Raw genomic sequence first — 13039 nt, forward strand, 5'->3', positions numbered from 1 at the left:
ATCATTGCATTGAAATGCTGTCATCCCCCCACTGGCTTTGGTTTTATTTGAATTGAGACCCTTTAATGTCACAGTAGTTGACATTTTCTCAAATGTCTCAAGTTGACATGTGGTTTTGTATTCGAGCACTCGAAAATAAAACCGCAACTTCATTTCTTAAAGTTTTCAGTCTAGGTTTGTTTACTTTTGGGCATAATGTCAGAATTTTGAGTTAAAAAGGCGGTTTTGGTCATCGTTTTCCTCTTTTGAGTAATCGCTTACTTGAAGTGCATGTATTCCATCTATATTTCATTATATCTTTTGAATTAACAAATCCTCAGACTTTGTAGACTTCAACAGTGGTGGTAAACTGTTTAATGGTTTCGTTGTTTGAAGTATGAAAAAAAAATTCAGGATTTGAGTCCATCAGGTAACGTATCAATTGAAGTTGTTATGGTTCAACAGAACTAAAAGGACCAGAACATTACTAAGAATATTACAGAGTCTAACAAGTACAGGTGTGAAATGGAAGTTTGTCTGCATTACAGTGTCATTATTTAAGTTTTTTTTTATTTATTTATTTATTTATTTTTTTAATTGTTTATCATTTCAGCGAGACATCACTAAAAAGCTTGGCAGCCCCAAACAGCCCAGCAATCCATTCCTGGAAATGGTCAAGTTCCTGCTGGAGAGGATTGCTCCCGTACACATCGACACGGAGTCCATCAGGTAGTGTGTGTGTGTGTGTGTGTGTGTGTGTGTGTGTGTGTGTGTGTGTGTGTGTGTGTGTGTGTGTGTGTGTGTGTGTGTGTGTGTGTGTGTGTGTGTCTGTCATCCGGTGATATTCGATTCTAATGTGAAGTAATTAACGCTGTTTATCTCTCCCTTCCCTCTCTCCCACCATCTCTCAGTGCTTTGATAAAACAGGTAAACAAATCCATAGATGGAACGGCTGATGATGAGGAGGAGGGCGTTCCTACTGAAGAGGCCATCAGAGCAGGACTGGAACTGCTGAAGGTGAAAACCAGAAAGAAACCCAAATGTATCTGCATCTATCTGCAAATTGTGATGATGAATGTTATATTGGCGCACCATTTACCAAAAACACGATGAATGGCGGATTAATTCTAAATTATAGGCTCTCCACTCGGTGTGTTCTGCTTCTGGGGAGTTTGAGTCAATTGCTGCCTGCAAGACTAGCAATCAAAGAATTAAATACACTGTTATGCTTTGTTCTTGTTGAGTGAAATTGTGGAATGACGAACAGGGAACAAATGAACATTCAGTGATGGATAATGTCCCTCCTGTGGTCATGCCTTGCATGTGGGGCTGGCAGCGGCAGTCAATATTATTATGACACAAACACAGCACTTTATTAATGCTGATGTAAAAAGCTTCTCGCGCCTTTTCCAGGTCGAGAGTTTGCTTAAAATATATTCAAGACTTTTTTTTTTTATGAGGATTTTGGTCATGGAAAGATTACACGAACGTGCTGTTTAACACGTTTTTCATCCCACACAGGTTCTGTCGTTCACACACCCGGTGTCGTTCCACTCGGCAGAGACGTTTGAGTCTCTGTTGGGCTGTCTGAAAATGGACGACGAGAAGGTGGCTGAAGCTGCGCTGCAGATCTTCAAGAACACAGGCAGCAAGATGGAAGAAAGTTTCCCTCACATCAAATCGTACGTTTCATTCCCAGACTAATGCTTTTATTCATTTTCAAGCTTACAGCAACATATACGCAGTCACACTCTGCTCGTCAACCATGCATAGAAATCGCTTTTGTGCTTTATATTGTGGATTAATACACCGCTTGTGTATTTGTGCTGCTTTTTAATGGTGTTCTCCTGCCTGCTCCCCCAAGCGTTTTACTGCCGGTACTGCAGGCCAAAGCGAAGAGAGGCCCTCCACGCCAGGCCAAGTATGCCATCCACTGCATCAACACCATGTTCACCAACAGAGACACACACTTTGCCCAGATCTTTGAGGTCAGTCAGCCCATCTCTTTGGTTCCACACAAATGAAAACACGGTTTACCTTTTGTTGTGTTATTTCAGTTGAACTGACCGTTTCCCACTTCAGATTCGAATAGAAATGTGCTTTTAAATATTTAGAAAATGGAGGAAAAAAACCACTAAGTCAAGTGCATCCTGAAAGGGAAACATTGATGTATAGAATTTTCTCAGGACCCTAAATTCCTGAACAATTCTGCAGCTATAATGTCCATGTTTTTGCCCACTGGTCGATCTGCACATCTAACCTTGAATAAAACAGTCAGTGAAATGTTCTGTGTTTCTCCAGCCCCTTCACAAAGGCCTGGACCCTGCTAACCTGGAGCAGCTCATCACTCCTTTGACTACCCTGGGTCACCTGGCCCAGCTCGCCCCAGAACAGTTTGCTGCACCGCTCAAATCTCTAGTCGCCAACTTCATTGTGAAGGACCTGCTCATGAACGACAGGGTACACGCATCATTTATAAAGATGCACATCACGTATACCAGACTCGTGTTTAGAGCCAGTGCACCTTTTTGTCAATCAGCAAATGTCAACTCTTCTTGTAGTACCGAAAATGTATGCTTGAGGGAAACCGTGAAATGCTGCCCTGAAGACCAGTAATGTTGTGCAAGTAAGCTTACAGAAACATTGTGTTGTCTGTAGATCCCGGGCAAGAAGACAACCAAACTCTGGGTTCCTGATGAGGAAGTGTCCCCAGAGACTCTGGCCAAGGTCAGTATCTCTTTAAAAGTCTGTTCAGTCTACTGCTGTGTTTTTATCCGTTTGTTTAATCTGAAAAATACTCTCAATAAATATCATATTATAATCTTACTCTATCCATTTACCATAACGCATAAAAGCTAAGATGCATTATTCTGAATATTGTAACTCTTTTGATGCACTTTTACAGCTCTTAAAATGCGTTTTGATCCCTCCAACCTCCTCTGTTCAGATCCAGGGCATAAAGTTGATGGTGAGGTGGTTACTTGGAGTGAAGAACAACCAGAGCAAATCAGGCAACTCCACCTTGAGGATGCTGACTGCTATTCTACACAGTGATGGAGACCTAACTGAGCAGGGCAGGATGGGGTAAATAGAAAAACCTATACTTATCAAGCAAATCTATGGTCCTGTGTGTCTCTTTGGCCTCGTGAGCAGCTCAAAGAAAGCTTCGCCTTCAGATTATAATCATGTAATTTTCAGTCAAGCGCTTGATTTTAATGGGTTTTGTGGACCCTGGGGGGGAGGGGGGGATGCTGGGCTTTTTATTGTAAATAAAGAAATCCTTGTTTACTCCCATCTGCTCTGCCTCCTTCACCTCATCCCCCAGTAAACCAGACATGTCCCGGCTGCGGCTGGCAGCAGCATGCGCCCTGCTGAAGCTGGCACAGGAGCCCTGCTATCACGAAATCATCACACTGGAGCAGTATCAGCTGTGTGCTCTCGTCATCAACGTAAGAACCGCCACGGGTTCCCTCGCTTCACACAGATCTCTTTCTGCTTTTATAATTCGGTCTTTATTTTGTTTTGAAATAAAGCTCAACTGTCGGTATAATTTTTCTCTGCGACGCCCATCTGCCTTCCACTTCTGTGTTACCGTTTGCTGCCCCCCTTTTTCCCCACATTTTCCTCCTTCTTTCATCACTTGCCTCCTCTTTTCTAATCATCGGTTCTGTTCTCTTTGCGTTCTTCCGCTTTGCTCTGCAGGACGAGTGCTACCAGGTGCGACAGTGTTTTTCCCAGAAGCTTCATCGCGGCCTGTGTCGCCTCCGTCTGCCGCTGGAATACATGGCGGTGTTCGCTTTGTGCGCCAAGGACCCCGTTAAGGAGCGGAGGGCTCACGCTCGCCAGTGCCTGGTGAAAAACGTCAACATACGCAGAGAGTACCTCAAGCAGCATGCTGCCATAAGCGGTAATAAAGCTGGATTTAAAAAAAAAAAATCTGATCATATCATAGGAAATCTCCACATTTATTTTACTGCAGGATTTAATTTTTCTCAGGAGCAGCAACGAAAGGTCCTCCAGCATTTTATAAACTTTTACAGTGTATTTTTTATTTTTTTTTTTTATTTTTTTTTTTTAAACCTGAAAATTTGAGGGCTAATATTTGAAAAATAAGTGATTTGACTGAAGATGAAACATCTTTGCCGTCAGTGCACCTCGGTGTAAAGAGAGCAGTCGTTAGCACTGTTGTCATGAGCTGGTATCCGTGTAATAATAACACCGTTTGTACCAACAGACAAGCTGTTCTCTCTGCTGCCGGAGTACGTGGTGCCCTACACCATCCACCTCCTGGCACATGACCCAGACTACGTCAAAGTACAGGACATTGAGCAACTCAAAGAAATTAAAGAGTAAGTCGAGTGTGTTGAAGCCTTTAAAGGAGGGGGGGCGCGGAGGGGGGATTTTCCATCAGTTCTCCATTATTTTTGAATATTAAAACCTTTTGTTTGTGTTTGTCATTTTAGAAGCAAAGCAGCTACAGTATGTTGGCTATAGAGACTCTTAAGTGCTCAACTTTCTCTTGGAGAATTCTCAATGCTTGTATATTTTTATTATTGCCATTACTCATTAGTTGCATCTGCAGTTGCCAATGTTTTTTAAAGTCTATGTCCAAGAACATAAAAGGAAAATGTTGCACAATTATGGCTTAAATTCTAAATCTTGTGCTGATGTCAAACTTCCCTTCCTCAGGGCTCTGTGGTTTGTCCTTGAGATTATCATGGCCAAGAATGAGAACAACAGTCACGCCTTCATAAGAAAGATGGTGGAAAATATGAAACAGACAAAAGATGCCCAGGCCCCCACCGATCCCAAAACCAACGAGGTACGCATTAAATGTGCCACTTCAAATACACCGAGTGTATAATATACGGACGGCGTGTAACTGACTCATCCGCAATATCATCCTGCTGACCAGACGTCTGTGTCTTCCCTGTACAGAAACTCTACACAGTGTGTGATGTCGCCATGCACATCATCATGTCTAAGAGCACCACCTACAGCCTGGAGTCCCCAAAAGACCCGGTGCTGCCCTCGCGCTTCTTCACCAAACCAGACAAGGTGGGTGCCTGCACCCCACAGCATTTTTCCAAAATTTTATGAAATATTTTGTCCACAGCCCTGCAGTTGATCTATTTTTCTTATTTATTTGTATTTATTGCAAATCAGATCTGTAAACCACTTTCTTTGCTTTGACTCATAATGTACAATGTATAATGACGCATCAACAACAAGGTTTTTCAGCCAGATGCTAATGTATTCACACCTTTTGGAAAATTCACATTAAAAAATGTTAATTAACAGACAAACAAAGATAACTTGTATTTTCCAGGTTGTGGTAGCAGGTAGTGAGTGACCTTATTGTCCGCAACTCAGATATTGTATAAACATGGGCTTGTTTCAAGAGGAATGATCACAATAGCTGCCACATTTGAATTAATGGGCTTGTTTGGCAATAGCTTAGCTTTCCTACATAATCCTCAGCTTGCGTTTCTGCTCTCTTGACATAACACGACTCTCCGTTTCAGAATTTCAGCAACACGAAAAATTACCTCCCGCCAGAGATGAAAGTTTTCTTCACTCCTGGAAAGGTAAGGCTGATCAAAACCTCTAAAATGGTCGCGTCGGCCGTCATTCATCCCATTTCTGTGTTTTGTTGAGTGGAACTTGTGTCCAGCTCAACTCGTGTCATCTCTCTCTCTCTCTCCTCCAGCCCAAGTCAGCCAACGTTTTGGGTGCCGTGAACAAGCCGCTGTCGACGGCAGGCAAACAGCTCCAGAGTAAAGCTTCTCGTATGGAGACCGCCAGTAACGAAGACCCCTCGTCCAACCCCGGCTCCCCACAGCGGAGCAAAACCAGGTAGAGCAAATGCAACGCACCCAAGAAAACTCGTGTGTAAACTTAATGTCAGCAAGCCTCCGTCCTGCTGAAGTGTTTTTAAGACGGCGAATGCTTCATCACGTCCCTCGTTGTTATTCTGTGATATTAACGCGGAATGATGTGAAATATTAACAATGAATCATTGCTGCTTTTCAGGCTTGACAGCACAGAGATGGATCACAGTGAAAATGAGGACATCAGCCTAAAGAGAGCAGACAGTGTTGACAAGGTACTCAAACTTCTGTATATGCTGATCCACGACTATTATAATGTAGCAACAGAGCTTCAGCACAGTCTTATTTGTGTGTTGAACCACAGAGGTAGAATGAACAATCCGCTTGGTCATCATACGCACAAATCTACAGTTTGTGTTGTGTATAGAAATTCAATAATCATCCTGAAAATATCTAATTTATTGAGTTACTTGTTTAAAACTGTTGGATCGTGTTGTCTCGGCAGATCCTCCCGCTGCAACCCTCTTGAAAATGAAAATTCAGATTGATATTGGACAAACTTATTTTTAGGAACTGAAGCTTTAGCACCTGCTGCACAGGATATACAGGGGGAAATATCAAGAGCTTCTGTAAACAGTGTGATCTTAAAGTATTATAAATAATAAAAACGTCGGGTCTTTATTATGACTGCACAAATAAACAACATTATTTGAAATGACACAGTATCTCGCAGCAAATAGGGAAAAAAAAGGTATGTTGCTGTGATCCAGGTGAGAGCTGCCTGTCATAAATCCTTGGGTCTCTATGTTTTGATACTACTGAGCAAGCACCAGCTGGACTTAAGTCAGGGCAGGATTAGCAAGTACACATTGTGTAAACTATCATTGATAATAGCCTTTACACCTGCTGCTTACATAATTTAGCTTTTGTTTTGTTCTAAATCTGTGTAGCAATAAAGTCAAAAATAAAGGGATCTTCTATCAGAAAGTATAAGTTGTAAATACATTTCATTTGTTTTACAGGTGTGTTCTAATACTTTGAATACTTGTTTCTCACATTCATCGACTTGGATGTTTTGTTTTTTTGGGGGGGGGGAGGAGGGTTTCATTTAAGTTTATCCTCACAGGAGGCAAAACTGTTCAAAGGAAAATGTGCTGGATTGGAAAAACAGAAAATATTAACATTTTGAATAGATAAAAGGGTTGCGTCTTCACACAGGTCACAGCAGGAAGCCTATCATCAGCTCAGTAGGCCTGTAGTGGTTAAGGTGCATGCCACATACCCGAAATGTCCACCGTTTGACTCCTGGCAGGATCTCTGCTGCAGTTCTTACCAACTCGCTCTCTTCCTACGTTGCCTTTCTGTTTCTACTCCGTTCAAACAAAAGAGAAAACTGTCAACGTGTAGATGTGATCCGTGCCGCCAGAAGAACACCGCAAGAACTCCAGGCTTTAGAGAGGAGATCATTCTTTGTATTACACCTGTGGAAGAAGAAATGACGCGTATATACATGTCCAGAGAAAAGTTAAATGTGAACAGTTTGCAAAGCAATTCAAGTTTAATATTTAAGCGATTTCCAATTTTATTGACATATGTTTGTTGTTTTTACAGGATATCGAAAAGCCCCGCGGTCGCAAGCGGGGCGTGACCTCCGGTGACGACCAGGAGAGCAAACCAAAGCGTGGACGCAAGAAGGCGGCAGCCAACACGCCTGCAGCAGCCGAGTCCGAGGACCAGTGGGACGAGGACACCCGGCCGGAGGACGAACAGAACAGCCCGCCGAAAAAAGGACGCAGGGGCCGACCACCGAAGTCTGCCACTCCCAATCAGGACACACCTTCCAAGGGGAGGAGGGGGCGAAAGAAGGCAGCTCCTCCGCCAGAGGAGGAAGAGGAGGAGGAGGAGGAAGAAGAAGAGAGGGTAGAAGAGGAGGCGGCGGCGGCGGCAGAGGTTGAAGACGAAGAGGACGACGGGAGCAGTGAAAATATGGAGGCGAAGCCGAAGGGAGGAAGGCAAACCAGAGCGCCGCGGCGGTCACAGGGGTGAGAAACAGAGAAAGTATGACGTAACGGCGTCAGGACATGTGGGCTCATCTTCACTCGTAACAAATTATGGGATTTCTGTTGGCAAATTTCATTCTGTTCGTCCAACTCTGAAGTGCGTTTCATTCTCTTTTTTTTTTTTTTTTGTGATCTTTGTTCAGCAGCACGGAAGCAGCGGAGGCTACACCACAGAAGAGGAGAGGGCGTCCTCCCAAATCAGCTCAGCCGGCTGCCAAGAAACCAGCGTAAGATGCTCTCGCAGCTTTCTGATCTGAAACTCTAGTGAACGTCCCATTTCACACCTGCAGGAAACAGTCAGCTCTCTGAGCTTCACTAGCTAGCCCGGTAGATTGAGGCAGGTGTCTTAAGTTCAGCAAAAACTGTAATGAATAAATCTTCTTTAATTGGTCAACTCATTCATCCATTTTGTGCCACTTATCGCGATCCCAAGTTGTATTCAATGTTTTAGATAATAAAAGGCCATATTGTTTTCCAACATACGTTTTTTTTTTGTAATGAGGGTATTAAATTGTGGGATATTAAAATGTATATAATTTACTGGACGCTGCAAAAACTGTGCTTTGCGCAAATTATCTACGAGTTTGCTGTGAAGTATGGCTCCAATGTGTGGTCATACCCACAATTCATGATGTTGCTATCGTATTTTACCGTCTCGACTGGTGATTAACCGTTCGATCAGCCAGAAGTGCTTCTTACCAACATTTGACAGCTGCTGGTGTTTGAGTCACCTTTAAGATGAAAAAGTGTGTTCGACCAGGCTGCAGCTTTGCGCCGCTGTGTAATCTTCACGTTGAGGCGCTCTTAATTCAGCGCGTGTCCCCTCTGTGGTATCCAGACGTGGTGGCCGGTCGAAGGCAGCTGCCTCTAAAGACGACTCCGAGGAAGAGGACGAAGAGGAGGAGGAGGAGCAGGAGGACGAGCCAACACCGAAGGTACGGATTCAAGTATTATTTTAATAAAAGAATGCATTAGATGTGTTCAGTTTTCACGCTTTTTTTTTTTTTTTTTTTCTTGCTCGTAGGGTCGCAAGAAGGCAGCTGGACGAAGAAGATGAGCTAAAACAAAACAAAAAAATAAAAAATGGAGGACAAAAGTCACGTCATTGAGGAATGACGCAAGAAAGCAAATATGGACATGAACTTTTTACATTTTTCATATGCCGACGTTCCTACTGTTACACAAATTTACACACTTAACATAACACCACATGCACACTACATCAGTACATCCGCATCATCAGCTGTGGGTTGTCGCTTTGTGTTGCATTGTGATGATGTTCGCCACATTAAGTAAAAATGATTTTAACAGGGGGGAAAAAAAAGAAAAAAAAAAGGATCACTCTTGTAAATAGTCTCTTATGTCTGTTTCATGTTCTGTTGTTGTGTTTGATGCTGACTGGGGGGATGCTGTAAAGCCTTTACCCGCTGATATTATTAAAGTGCTCCCATAAAGCAATATTGCTTATCAAACTCCCCTCCGTGTCCTACTTTTAAAAACTGAGATTAACCGTTATCTTTTTTTTTTTTTTTTTTTTTTTCTTGATAATTGTGTCATTTTCACTTAAGAAAAACAAACAATGTTTTTGTTTACAGCTCTGTATATTAATTTTTTTTTTTTTTTTTTTTTTTTTTTCTACCACGTATTGAAAAACCTAAAAAAAAAAAAAAAAAAATGTCAGAAACCTGTCCAAATGTAGAGTTGCTTCTGGAAATGATAGTAGTGTGAGTTTAGGTTTGTACGTTCTGGTTAGAAGGACGTAACGAGCAACTGTGGTTGTAGTGTTTGTCACTGCTGATAAACTTGGCTTCACATCCACCCAGTCAGACCCTCCGTTGTATCAATATAATTCTCTATAAAACATGACCTGCTCAATTTCTCTTTATTTCACTTCGAAAGTCTTGGATGAAGTGGCCTCATCAGCGCTGATGCCTTCAGGTGTAACACAACTCGGGACACGGTGACAAATAGTGTTGTAAATACTGATCGTTTGAGCTACAGTTCAGGGTTTCCATTAACTGAATTCACGTCGTGAGATTGGTTTGTGAGCCTTTCTTTCTTTTTCTTAGAATCCCTCTGGAAAAGTTACAGCGATTTTATATTGGGCAAAATGTATTTGACTTCTTAATTTCTTTCAGGTAAGTAACCCGACTTGTACGTTTGTTATTGAAATGGCTGACCGGAGCGCCAAAGAACAGGCTGCCTCCACAGAGTCCATTACAATCATGAAACGTGCATCCAGACATGTTTGGCCTAATTCTGTTGTTTATTGATTGATGATCCCTTTTGGCCACCCCTTAAAAAAAAAATACAAATAAATCACCCGTTCTGCACTCGTGATATCCTGCTTTGACTGTGGCCACCTAACGGCAAAGCAGTTGTTTAGTCCGACATAAAGTATCTGTTACTTTTTTATTTTTTTTTTATTTACAGTGAATTTGATCTTTGTTCTGTTTTTAAACAACTTGAACTTCCAGTGTGTCAGAATCTACGCTTTGTGTTGCTATAGGCAACATCAAACCAGGAAGGGATTCACACAGCTTTTAAAAGTATTTAAGTCCTAACTGAGAACACATACAGGATGTTTATAGGGCCACCGGTGCTTTTCTTGCTGTGACGAGTCAAAATAGCTGTTGTTAAAAAAACAAAGAACACCTGGGGTCATGCGTGTTAAAGCCGACACTTTTGAAATATTTTTTTGTTTTATTCAAATATTGAAAAAGCCCATGCGAGAAGTTAGCAGCCGTAACTGCTGTGGTGAAATGTTTCTTTGTTAAAAGATTTTTGTGAACTGTACATTATTCATGTGACGGATAACTAATGTTTATCCTGCAGGATGTACTTTATATTCCTCTTCACGGTCAACTCTTCAGGCTTTTTTTTTTTGTGTGTGAATAATGATATTTTAAGGTGTACTTTATATTGCAATGCGCTACATTTTCTTAGGATTGGTGGGTAATATGGATTTGGGACGCAGCTCATGTGTTGGAATAGAATAAGTCCATAAACTGACTTCAAAGTGTTCAAGATATCGATGGTGATCACTTTGAACAATGTCCAGAAACAAATCACCATGTTTTAACAGCTGAACTCCACGAACAATCGGTTTCACGCATCCTTTTCTTATCTGTTGTCAGGCTGAAAACAAAAAGGGACGTGACGGCTTCTAAAGATTTTGGCGCCTCGCCAGCAGTTCTTTCATGCCTGTGAAAGGTATTTTCTTCATAACACAGCCCACGTGACATGTTTGATGTGGATGAAAACTCACAACTGAGTAACTAAACTTCTCTGGAGTATTGTGATTTAGTTTTTTTTTTTTTTTTTTTTTTTTAATTTTGGGACCCAACAAAAAGTTTGAATGATATTGTACAAATGTTGCCAAGCAACAGCGGCCATGAATCATGGGCTGCGTTTTTTTTTTTTTTTTTGAATGAGCACTGATTTCATTATTTACCGTGCACACCACACGCAGACATGTCCAGTCCCAAACTGTTCATGCGCTCATTTCTCAGCGACGCTCGCTGGTGTTCTTCCTGTGCTGTGTACGAGACCAGCTGGGCTCTTCATTACGTATGCACATACACTTGAGTTGTGAACTTTGCAGCGCGGCTCGACTCGATGGGGGGAAAAAAAACGCCCACGCACCACGTCCTATCCCTGGTTATGATCCGTGACCGGCCTTAATCGCACGCTGCTGGGCTGCCCGGCGAGTCCGTTTTCCTGCATCACAAACGCCACTTGCCTGTAGGAGCAGGTTCACTGAATGAGTACAGTCTGAGCTGCACATCACTGAGCAGCAGCGTCCACACGGTGTGCAACGATCCTGCTCGAAGAGAGTGAGCGCAATGTTCGGTGAGTGGTGTGCACATATTTTAACCACACATTAGATTAAACAATCATTTCTATTAAGACTGTATTGAAGAAGTTTCTCACACTCTTGATGAGGCCTCACCTTTTTTGTTGTTGTCAAGAACATTAACAAATATTGACTATCTGACTTAATTAGCAAGTTTATTATTGATTGGACCCTCATAGAAAGTCACAGTGGATGTAAGTACACTTTCTTTTTTTCTGTTTTTTTGTGCAGTCAAATTGGAATTGCCAGCTAAATACAAACAAACTATCCAGTCCAGAAGAGACGCAACCTGCAGGACTGTTTGGACAAACAACAAAACTGTCTGGCCCTAAATGAACCAAATCTGTTTGTAAAACTTTTTTAAATTGAAAATTTGCTTTCGTGATGTTTATTTACATTTGTAATCTCTGATCATTCGCCTATTCTGTAATAGATCATGATAAAAAAAGTCATACCATAGCATCTCGTCCAAAATATGAAAAAGAAAGTAATACCATGTTGTCTAAATTATGAAAAAAAAGTCATAGCATGACAACAATAACTAAATTATTTTATTTAAATTTCAGTCAGTTTTTTTTTTAATTAATTCAATGTATTTTATTTGAGATATTTCAATTCATTTTTTTGTATTAATTCAACTTATTTTTATTTAAGTTCATTCAATTCCATTTTTTATATTAATTCAATTTATTTTATTTAACTTAAACATCAACTTCCTGTGTCACGGCGAGACATCAAACTTTGCCGCATCGCCATGGCGACGCCCTTTGACGAAGTGGCACGAACTTCTCCATATATCATCATCAACATGTTTAAGCTACTCTGACCCGAATTTAGGTTCATGTGATGAACCAGCTCGAAGTAGCGTGTGAAAGTACGAAAAAGTGTCATTTCCTGATGCCAGCAGGGGGCGCTATGACTATGAGGGGAAATTACCATAAGGGTGTCTTCAGGGCCTGACTGTTATCATACCTGTAACGTTTGGAGACGGTCAGTCCATGTACATAAGATTTACAGCAATTTGTAGTTTTATGGCGAGATGCTCAAAACTTGTGGGCTTTATCGGTGCGTGAAAAAAACTTGAGACGACTGCGAGAAAGAGGCGTGGACGGAAGTGGTCATTTTTCAAAATAAAATACCATGCAGGCTAATGTAAATAAAATAAAAATAAATAAATCAAAGTTGTTTTTTTTGTATTCTTTCTTTGCGGCCCGGTACCAAATCATCCACGGCCCGGTACTGGTCCACAGCCCGGTGGTTGGGGACCCCTGACTTAGATGACATTACTATTTCTCGTCATCTTTCATTTTGGT

General features: G+C 41.6%; 2 protein-coding genes across 4 annotated transcripts in view; one reads left to right on the forward strand and one right to left on the reverse strand.

The window, feature by feature from the left end:
- pds5b (PDS5 cohesin associated factor B) overlaps positions 1-9736 on the forward strand; it is a 29235-nt gene extending 19499 nt beyond the window's left edge. For 2 of the 3 annotated variants that reach the window (XM_069146235.1, XM_069146236.1), the window contains exons 17-35: positions 593-708; positions 891-996; positions 1501-1661; positions 1844-1967; positions 2281-2439; positions 2638-2706; positions 2927-3063; positions 3305-3428; positions 3682-3886; positions 4214-4328; positions 4669-4801; positions 4918-5037; positions 5505-5567; positions 5690-5835; positions 6013-6085; positions 7422-7852; positions 8014-8097; positions 8709-8805; positions 8895-9736. In XM_069146235.1, coding sequence (XP_069002336.1) covers positions 593-708; positions 891-996; positions 1501-1661; positions 1844-1967; positions 2281-2439; positions 2638-2706; positions 2927-3063; positions 3305-3428; positions 3682-3886; positions 4214-4328; positions 4669-4801; positions 4918-5037; positions 5505-5567; positions 5690-5835; positions 6013-6085; positions 7422-7852; positions 8014-8097; positions 8709-8805; positions 8895-8927 — 2496 coding nt within the window. In that variant the 3' untranslated portion in view covers positions 8928-9736. The remainder of the gene's footprint in view (positions 1-592; positions 709-890; positions 997-1500; positions 1662-1843; positions 1968-2280; positions 2440-2637; positions 2707-2926; positions 3064-3304; positions 3429-3681; positions 3887-4213; positions 4329-4668; positions 4802-4917; positions 5038-5504; positions 5568-5689; positions 5836-6012; positions 6086-7421; positions 7853-8013; positions 8098-8708; positions 8806-8894) is intronic. The other variant, XM_069146237.1, reaches the window with a different exon arrangement.
- rfc3 (replication factor C (activator 1) 3) overlaps positions 1-13039 on the reverse strand; it is a 197519-nt gene that overhangs the window by 169611 nt on the left and 14869 nt on the right. The gene's annotated exons all lie outside the window — the stretch shown is intronic.

This window comes from Embiotoca jacksoni, unplaced genomic scaffold, assembly GCF_022577435.1.
Source record: "Embiotoca jacksoni isolate LCO1_2020_lvr unplaced genomic scaffold, fEmbJac1.0.p SCAF_13, whole genome shotgun sequence".
Classification (NCBI taxonomy): Eukaryota; Metazoa; Chordata; class Actinopteri; family Embiotocidae; genus Embiotoca; species Embiotoca jacksoni.